Genomic DNA, 9,796 nt, shown 5'->3' on the forward strand with positions numbered 1-9,796 from the left:
TGCACTCTCACCTTAGCCATGAAGTAACTTCAAACAAACAAAACACACAGATATTTATATAAACACTTTTGTTACGTTTCACTCCCAAACCGCATCCCACCTCCCACCATAGAAGTAAGAAACAGCGCTGGCCATTGTGTTCCTGTGTCTGCTCTCCCTGTTTCTCTAATTATGCCCCCCCCCCCCCCCCCCCCCTCCCCCAACGGGGCTGTCCTTCCAAAGACTCTCTCTCTGCTGCGCCCGAGACCAAGTTGCCATGGCAATGCGCAAAATGTCAGTACAGTACTTTGGCCCCTTTGTACGGGGGGTTGATGGCGCTGAGCCAAGCCCCACGCTGCATTTCGCAATCCTGATGATGTAAAGACCAGCGGGGAAGATTCCGAAGTTTTGCCAGGGTCACAAGACCCCGGTGAACGGGCTAAGATGTCACCTCCACAGCCTGTGCGACCTAGCAGGTCAAAGCTACCCAAGTGGTGTGGGAGCTTTAGGGATTTGTTTTGTTTTATTTTGTCTTTCTTTTTAGCCTTCCCCTTCTTGTCTCCCCCCTCCACTTTTGTGAATGGGCCATGAGGAGTTGCTGGGCTTTTGGCTGTGAGGTTCACTAGAGTTCACCCGGTTTTCTCTGGTGGGTTCACTTGCGTTCGGGGCTCAAGCTGGTTTTCAGATCATCACTGCTAAAAGATGGCCTCGCTCTCTCGGCTGCTAAGTGCTGGATCAGCTGGGCTGGTTGCGGACAAAAAAAACGCAGCACCTAAATAACAGCCCTCCTTTCAATGAAACACTTGAAAAACATACCTAAGGATTCCTCTGCCTGAGCATGGAATAACGCTCTCTGGTAGCATGGCTCAGGTCATTATTCACAAACACACACACACACACACACACACACAACGGTAAATGCAGTTACATTTTGAAGGACGTAGAGGTAAAGACGTCTTTAAAAAATGTTTTGATATGGGTTTGTGTTCTTTTACAGAGTGCTTATCAAGCCAGCGGTACTTTGTGACCTTCCTGAGTGTGTTCCTCCTGACTGTGGTGCTGGGTCTGGGCATCCTGGCGGTGCTCAGGATTATGCTTCGGCGCAAGGAGGAAGCCCAGCCGGACCCCCAGAACCCGCAGTTTGACACCAACAAGAAGGTCTGTGTCAGTCTGTGTTCATGTGCATGTTACTGTTGTGTTTTTAGTAGTTTTGTCAAAGCCGTGTATCTCTCTCTCTCTCTCTCTCTCTCGCTCTCTCTCTCTCTGTGTGTATGTGTCTGTGTGTGTATGCATGTGCATGTTCTATTAATATGTTTTACGTTTTTTTTACATTTGTTGAGGCCAGTTCAAAATGGGGCATATTGTGTAAGCCACACTGTTGGCAATCTATATCATGTCATATGACACTGATCAGAGACGAGTGAGGGAAGTAAATCTTGTTGATGTGTCCCATTGAAACTGCAGTTTCCTTTTCTATCAATAGAGGGCAGAGTCCTGCAAAGCATAACTTTAAAAAGTGAAAAACTTTTAAAGTTATACTCCTTTATTATCATCACTTTTTGCAAAGTTTAGCGAAATTCTCCTCACATTACTGTAAACAGAAACAGGATCAGGAGAGGGTGTATTTGATTGGCTGTTGAGTTCAAATGGCAACAATCTTTCGCCAGGATCAAGCACCATGCCTTTAAGACACTACCACAGATATGGGCCTGCCATATAAAAAACATTATGATAACTAGACATTGTCTTGTTGCACAGGACCCTTCCTACGCTCCAACTACGAATGAGAAGACCGTCACATACCGACGAGACCACAACGTGGAGATGCACGTGCAGGTGCCTAAGATGCCCCTCGATGACATTGGATGGCAGTAACACGGGCAGAAGGGCAGGCTCGCGGGGACAGATGGGCAGTAAGCACATTCACTAGAGGAAAGACTTTGTGCTTTTCACACAGCACACTTGTCAGAGCCACTCCCTGGGGAGGAACTGTTTTGGAGCTCACCTTTGGGTCGTTTCATTTGTTTCTCAGCACTAGACTTGATGCGGTACTTGGTCTATTTCAGTTCCCCATTGAAGAGGGTACAATCAGAGGGTACTTTGTTAAAGGTACGATTTTTATTTCTGTGGTGTTGTTGTTGTTTTGTTTTGTTTATTTCCCTTTGTTTGGTAGCTCATTGTAAAAAAATTGTTTTGATAGTTTGTAACATATTTAAATGTGTGAAAGACAGTGTTTTATTTATAGTTTTTATACACTACACTTTCCAGCCGAGAGTTATATTTGAGAAAGTAAAGCAGTGTCTAAATAGCCAAAGGCAGGCTTACCATGTGTTAGCTTGCCACCTAGTGGTAGTTGATGGCATTATCTCAACAGGGAGACTCAATCCAGCAATCAGCACCATACAACCTGTCAGGGCCAGGCCTAAATACTTAGACAACAATGACTGGGTTCCATTCAGGTGAAAAAAAGAATGTGGCAATTGGTTGGGAAAGGTGACCCCTCCCTTTATAACCAGATACAAATACCTATGCTATGTTAACAAAGAGCACAAAAAAGAACTGTCTCACTAGTTTTCCATTATTTCAATTATTGACCTGCACAACCCCAAACAGAATGGGTAGTAACATTAACTGGGATTTTGCCCTTTCGTGCCTTTGTCAGCTAGAATTGCATTTTGTGGTATGACAACTGTGAACAAAACGCAGCCTATATTTTGCCACAGAATTGGCATTATTCCACATATTATAATGGCATGCCATCTATGACTTCCGCACAAGATTATGACAGTCAAAATCGAACATCCCGCTGAGTACAGTGATATGTGAAAACGGTGCAAAATCATAAGGTGCCCCTTGGTCAGACACTTGCAACCACTGGGCTACCTGATGGTCTATTAGATAACTGGGTGGTTTTGGTGATTTTATTTTTATTTTGTTCATAGTAAAAGGGCGTGTAGTTTACTGAATCACCTCATATTCGCGTAGAGCAAGATCCTGAGCGGTACGTGTTTGCATCGATCTCTCATTTACCGAATGTTTTCTATCATCAGCCTACGACTTGATGTAGGTACAGAGTAGGATAGCGCTACGCTCTCTTTACACGTGTTACCGTGTACTCAACCCGACCTTTTGTCTGATGATGAGTCAGACGAAGTTTAACTGGAAAACGTGAAAAATGGCCCAGGGCCTTGCTGAATCAAGCGCCTCCACTGGAATTCTTATTCTAGGCGTAAGCGTGAAAAAGCAAGTAACACTTGTGTCTTGGGCGTGTGTAGGCCTACGCATGTCTTGTACTACTGAAGAAGGTCGGCGAAAGAACCACAGGAGTAGCGAAGGAGTGTGTAGGGAAAGTGGAAAAGGACTGAAGGTAATGAGTACCCTCTTCGATTTTTCTTGCTATCTACTAAAACAGTAGATGCTGAGATGTTCTTTACCACTACTCCGAACTTCACACAAACTCCCTCCTGTGGCCTTTTTGCGGCCTCGAATTTGATGACCAATAGTTTACTTTACTTTTCTTGTTCATCTCTAGTTCAGGACACTAATGATTTTGAGTTTTGATTATTTATTATTTTACTCTGTTATGTGTTTTTTTATGTTTTGTATGTTGTTGATTATATACTGTACATTTGGTACGGAAGCCATCTAGCAAAAGGCAGCAACGTTTGACTGTTTGTGCATGTCTTCATTCAAATAATTTGATTGCAATAATTCTACAAGCACCAAAACGAATACCCTGCAATTACAAATGAACAGTTATATCTTGATGATATAAATATGATTCACACCTTGTAGGTTTTGGTACATTATTGTCAACTTTCACTTGAACAAAATTCAAATGGAAATCATATGGAGACAGACTATGTCGACCCACCCTATGGTGGGTGGTAACCATCTAATGTTGATCTTGGGATAATAACTGTAACGCGATAACGACTTTGAAAAACTAAACATTTGAACTGCAATAGTAATGTAACTTCATATGACAATAAAATGCGCCTTCACTTAACTTAACATTTCCACAATCATTTTGATAGATTTTGTACTTACTATGTGTCTGTAGAACCGCAAACTGGCGACGCCAAATGCATGAGCGTTGCGACGCCATTTACTCATGACATATTTGATCTAATTTTGAACAACAAAATACATTAAGCTCTTTCGGATTTAATTTGTATCTTTAGGTGTCTGCATACTTTCGGATTTAATTTGTATCTTTAGGTGTCTGCATACAACAGACTCTGACACTATATCAAATTTATTTTTTTAAGTGTGATACGCATTGCATTCCCCAAAGCACAATTTGTTTCAATTATGCAGACGCAAAGACATTAATGATTTGTTGACAGCCTGGATTTGCATTTAGAATTTGTAGTAGGCTACACCGTTAACCCAACTCAGCATCTGATTAATCTAATATTTAGTTTACCAGAAAGACGCTTAAAGCTCAATTAGACCACAGACCAGGGCATTAATAACAGTTGTCTAACTTTAGGGCATTCACACAGCACTTTCCATTCCCTTCAAGTAATATGATTCTAATTTCCTATGTCTTGATGTCTCGGTGAAAAAGTGGAAATAAAATTACAGTTGAAATAACGACAATGAATACTGTGTGTGAATTACTTATGTTTCCAACTATACGTCTCGTCTGTTCCCTCTTTTTTTCACCGAGGTGTCTCAAACATCACGGAGGTGCGTTCTATGAGGTAGACTGGTTTTCCCCTTTTTGGCACACAATTTACTGTTGGCCCATTGTGTAAGATAGTGACAGTCTATGGTTGGTTCAGAAAAGCTAAATCTATACTATAGGTTTTACCTCAGCGTTTCGATATGTATAGTTTGTGGGAAATGTACAGAATTAAACAATGTAGGCTACTGTCCTTTAGAGTTACTGCCTGAATTACTTAATTTAGAATACGGGTGCAAAATTTCTGTTGGACACTTGGGGACGCCATTTACAAACGGTTTGCTGCTTGGAAGTTCTCAAAAGTATGACTGAATTGGTTGTTAGAGAATTTCAACTTTCTCAACTTTTTAGACTTGCGGCGGAATTAACATTTTCTGTCTGAGTGTGAAGTGCCAACTGTACGTAATATATGCATGACGAATGTTATTAATTTACATTAACATATAACAAAATAGCATATTAATTTTGCAGCATATAAAGCCGTGACAGACTACCGTAAAACGGAAACAACCTGTATCGTCCTTATTCCTTACTCTTAGCAAAAAGCCTAAAACCACAGATTATCTGATGATCATATATTACAGCTTAATTGTGACTAAAAACTGTTGCACAAAGTCCAAGTTGTTTCCATACTGCAACAACACTATTTATGATACTCCGTTTAGGCCGAAAAATACCCATGTGGGCCTACAGTGTGACCACTATGCCTTTACGTGGAAGTCGAATCATAATATTGTTTATCCCGGGAGTTCCGAGAGATGGTACGACGGTAGATTATTACGGCATTATTTCCCCTTAAAGGTTGTATTTTAGCCTAATCCTTTCATAGATCAGTGTTCAGCCCTACATCGGGCTTCTGTATAGTGGCGTTTTGTATGAAATGTGTAGTCCTGTACCGCTTACAGTGCAGGTTGTTATTTTACATTTTGCGTTATGAAAAACAAACTACTTATTTGCAAGTTCCAATAATATCCAATGAGTAGGCTAACTATTCAGAAATGTTGTTGATGGTGTCTGTTCAGCATTTAGGCTATTGGGAAAATAGTTGTTGGATTAACATATATCGACAAAGCAAAGAGGTATGGCTAATTTTGCATTATCAGACATTTTGTTAGTATTTTGCGCATTCAAGACTTTTTATATTTTACAGTGGCATTTTTATACAAATTAACACTATCCATAATTCAGATTTATTTCTATCTAAAAACTATATTAACTAACTTTGGTAGACTACCAAAAAGTTAGTTGGCCACTAAATGTTTTGGAGAGAGGTCTGCCAAGAACATCAGTATGGGCTTGTGTTCCTATATTAACATTTTTGGATGTAACACGCCTGAACAAGGTTTTAATAACCATTAGCCTAGCCTAATTATTTCTGAAAATATTCAGTTTAAAGTAAAACAATTGTCCGAACAGGTTCTGTTTTTTATCATCTTCGTCACAGAAAAGGAGCAATATTTTTTGTGTTTGGCAGACTATTTATTAACCAGATTGTATGGCCTATATATATAATAATATTTGTTTCTTATGTCGCAAAGTAATCAGTTAGAAAGATTAGTGACCACTGCAAAACTGTGATAATTTAAATCTATTTTAATAAGTCATTGTATATGTGGAGATATAATTTTCAGTGTACCATTCAATAGAATTTGATATCAATAAGGTCAAAACCATAATGACTTTATTACAAGGCTTCAACCAACGATCAATGTTTTCAAACATGTACATGCTTAAATTATAAAAGCAATTAATACACTCGAACGGAGCTATACCAATCTAAAATCATAAATATAATTCCAAAGTGCGACTCAGACTTCAACGTACAAGTCCAATTCATGGATAAATAAAACAGAAACAACCATATATACAATTTCAGGCTTACCCCTAAACGAGAGAGAAAGAAAAGAAAAAAATGCAAAAAGTCAAAATGCACTCCAGAAGATATCAAAGAACAGCAATGCACAAGAAAATGAGGCTACTGTACAAAACTTGTCTCCTGAATTAACGCCGCTGTCCCATCGCCTTCAATAACTATATTTCAAGGTTATTTCTAGATTTATATTCATCTGCAGGCCTGGGTAGTCCTTTAATAAATCCAAAGATCATACCAAAAATATCCGTCAACCATACGGTTAAGACATTAGTCATTCCACAACTAAAGACAAAAAAACTCTGACATTTTGACCAAAAGACTTGTTTTTATCTTTGCTCTGATGCAGTCATGGGCGTGAAAATCAGGTTTACTTAGAGTGTTCGAAAGTAAAGTGCTGCAGTATTGTAGGCTACTGAACGAAAAAAAGAACGTAGGTTAAAATGATCAAATAGTCAAGACACCCAAATATGTAGTGTAAACATTTCAATGTCTTCTCAAGTTAGCAAGTTTTCTTCGCTTATTCCTGAACTCGTAGGAGAGCGCTGCTTTCGTCTTTATGTAAAATTCGAAGGCCATCTAAACAAACTCGGGATAGGTGTGGTACATAATTTTGATGAAAGCCTGAAGAGACCGTGTATATTCTTTTTTTTTTAGCAAAATGCCTTCTCAAAACTGAGAGAGCGTGTCCTCAAAAAATCACAACTATATCTTCTGTCTTAGTCCGACTTTTACAGTAGTTTTTTGTCAGTGCATGTGCAACATTTCAGTGTATATATATTTGGAGAGTCTGTGGACCTCTTAGTTGATTGCATTGTGGCCGTTCAATCCCGACGTTTGGACGGAATCATTTGGATGCATCAGGTCAGGGGAATGGCACGAAGGGCTACCTGGAATACTCTGCTCACTGTCGGTGTCGCTGCCCTTTTTACACCCGTTCCCGGAGCCTGGTTCTCCCGCGGTGTGGGTTTTCACGTGTTTACTGAGATGGTCACTGCGCATGAAGCGCTTATTGCACACCGGGCAGGCGAACCTTTTCTCGCCGGTGTGTGTGCGGAGGTGTCGCTGCAGCTCGTCGGACCTGGTGAATCTTTTCCCACAGAATAGCCAGTTGCAAACGAACGGTCTCTCCCCGGTGTGCCATCGCAAGTGTGCCTTGAGGTGAGAGGTCTTCCCGTACACTTTTCCACAGCCCGGAATGTGGCAGCTATGCAGCCCTTTCCTGCGCAGGCTTGCTCCCGCTGGTCCGAGCCTTTCAGCCTCTTGGCAGTTCGGACAGTCGCAAGTCGCTCTCCCTGAGTAGCGCCGGGCTGAGGACCGGGGAGATCCCGCAAGAGAGACTGCGGGGGAACCGGACAAAACAGAACCGTTTGCACCTGTCATTGAAGTGGGGCTTGTGTCCGGGTAATTGGCCGGCAGCACCGGTTTGAATCCGTCCATCAGGTGCTGCCCACCGCCGAGGAGGTGAGGCGATGGACTGGCGCTGAAGGCGGAATGGCTCAGCGTGGTGTAATCGGAGTTGTAGCCTCCAAGAGGAGAGTGCAGCGAGGTTTGGAGCGCAGCACCGTTCGTGCCCTGAACATCAATCCAGCTTGGTCCCATGTCCCATGCCCAGGCCGATGTCCCACCGGTCCCCACGTCCCCGGCGGATATGCCCGGATGAGCTGACTTAAACCATGAATCGTACGGATGTGCAACACTCATCCTTGGATAGATACCTTGCAAGCTGTCAACCGATGTATGTACCTTGGATATAAAGACCGATTGTGGACTGTGCTCTTGAGAACTATTTGCAACAGACGATTGGAAAACGGAGTAGTCGTTTCCAAATGGGGTGTTGGATGAGTTGGTCGTCAGTGAGAAAGCACTGGACCCGGGAGATCCATTCACACTGAAGGAGTCCGCAAATCCATTACCACCTCGTGGTGCTCCCGACACGCCGAACGAGGGGAGGCTTGAACCGAGGCTGCAACTGCTCGGGGCGGCTCTTTTCCACGGGTGAAATCCTTTTGCAAAAGACGAGGCACTATCCGAGATTGATGAGGGGCTCGGGCTCCCAATTTTATTACAAGTTGCAGCTAACATTGCCAGAGGAGTTGATCCTAACCTTGGTTCTTCCTAGAGGAAAAAAAGATCACAAAACATTTGAGATCTATGCAGTGCATTTTCAAAGGAAAACAAGAAATAGTTATAGTTAAATACACGTAAATACGTGTCGTCTTGGTGTGCAGTAAGGTCAAGATATACACAAGAGTCCACAAACGTTTGTTTATGAAACTAAACTATGCGTAATGTACACATTGATTACAAACATTGTGAATACCCACTAAAACCACTACTTGTCTACAAGTTAAGTAAAAAAATAACGTGTTTACCAAATTCCGATTATTAGGTTGTTATCCAGGTAGACAATTTACGAGAGACTCGAAGATATTCAGAAAAGTCGCTTCTCTGAATACACCATACAACAACAGCTTAAACCCAGCGCAAAGTGTTTTTGAGAGAAACGCACAAAATAAGCGAAGGGTATCAGCATATAACCTGACTCACCCCTAGAAGTGAAGTTGCCATCTCAGAAGTGTGCTCTTTGAAGGATGCCTTTGCATTTATAAGTCGGCTCAGTGTTTTTTTTAGATGTGTGCCGTACAATGATGTTTTTCCGCCCATCCCACCACAATTGTAGCTCTTCGTTGGCTTTGAAGTGCCGCTGCGATGCTCAGGACCAATCAGAAGTGAGGAAACTCAGGAATGCCACATTCTCAGTGTGATGTCATCAGTGCTTCCAACTAGTTCCTCTTATAGTTTTCTGAAGGTGTAAAGGGGAAGATAAGTCAACACTGCTTTATTTAGGGCCAATTTCAGACATGCTAAACTGGCAAAGAAGTGTTATTCCAAACACAGGTCACCTGCAATATTTTTTTGTCACAGAACTTAGGCTATTACACCAGACATGGTCATGGCAGTAGCTAAGACATATTTTAAGGTCGCCCCTCTCATCTGTGTTTCTTTATTTGACTCTTTATTTCCCTTTATTTGACTTTATAGCCATTTCCATGCGCCCTGTTTATCTAGAGTCTGTCTCCGTTGTCCCTCTGGCAAGTGGCCCTAAATGCATCAGGATGAGTGGCCTGAAAGCCAGCAGACAAAAATTATGAGCACTCCTCCAAATATTCCGCCTCTGGGCGAAGGGCAGCAGCATGATAGTTATGTAATAAATATGTGTGTTGCTACTGTGAAGAAGGGTAGGAGGATAAATG

General features: G+C 41.8%; 2 protein-coding genes across 2 annotated transcripts in view; one reads left to right on the forward strand and one right to left on the reverse strand.

Moving 5' to 3' along the window:
• The window catches only part of itgb8 (integrin, beta 8), a 22,962-nt gene extending 18,378 nt beyond the window's left edge, over nucleotides 1-4,584 (forward strand). The window contains exons 14-15 of the mRNA XM_012831515.3: nucleotides 977-1,137; nucleotides 1,738-4,584. Of these exons, the coding sequence (XP_012686969.1) occupies nucleotides 977-1,137; nucleotides 1,738-1,854 (278 nt within the window). The 3' untranslated portion in view covers nucleotides 1,855-4,584. The remainder of the gene's footprint in view (nucleotides 1-976; nucleotides 1,138-1,737) is intronic.
• Nucleotides 4,585-7,275: 2,691 nt separating this feature from the next.
• On the reverse strand, nucleotides 7,276-9,110 carry sp8a (sp8 transcription factor a). Its single transcript, XM_012831462.2, has 2 exons — nucleotides 9,090-9,110; nucleotides 7,276-8,657 (listed from the first exon to the last, which is right to left on the reverse strand). The coding sequence occupies exons 1-2, from the start codon at nucleotides 9,108-9,110 to the stop codon at nucleotides 7,341-7,343; spliced, it is 1,338 nt and encodes a 445-aa protein (XP_012686916.1). The 3' UTR covers nucleotides 7,276-7,340.
• Nucleotides 9,111-9,796: the final 686 nt, after the last annotated feature.

This window comes from Clupea harengus, chromosome 19, assembly GCF_900700415.2.
Source record: "Clupea harengus chromosome 19, Ch_v2.0.2, whole genome shotgun sequence".
Classification (NCBI taxonomy): domain Eukaryota; kingdom Metazoa; phylum Chordata; class Actinopteri; order Clupeiformes; family Clupeidae; genus Clupea; species Clupea harengus.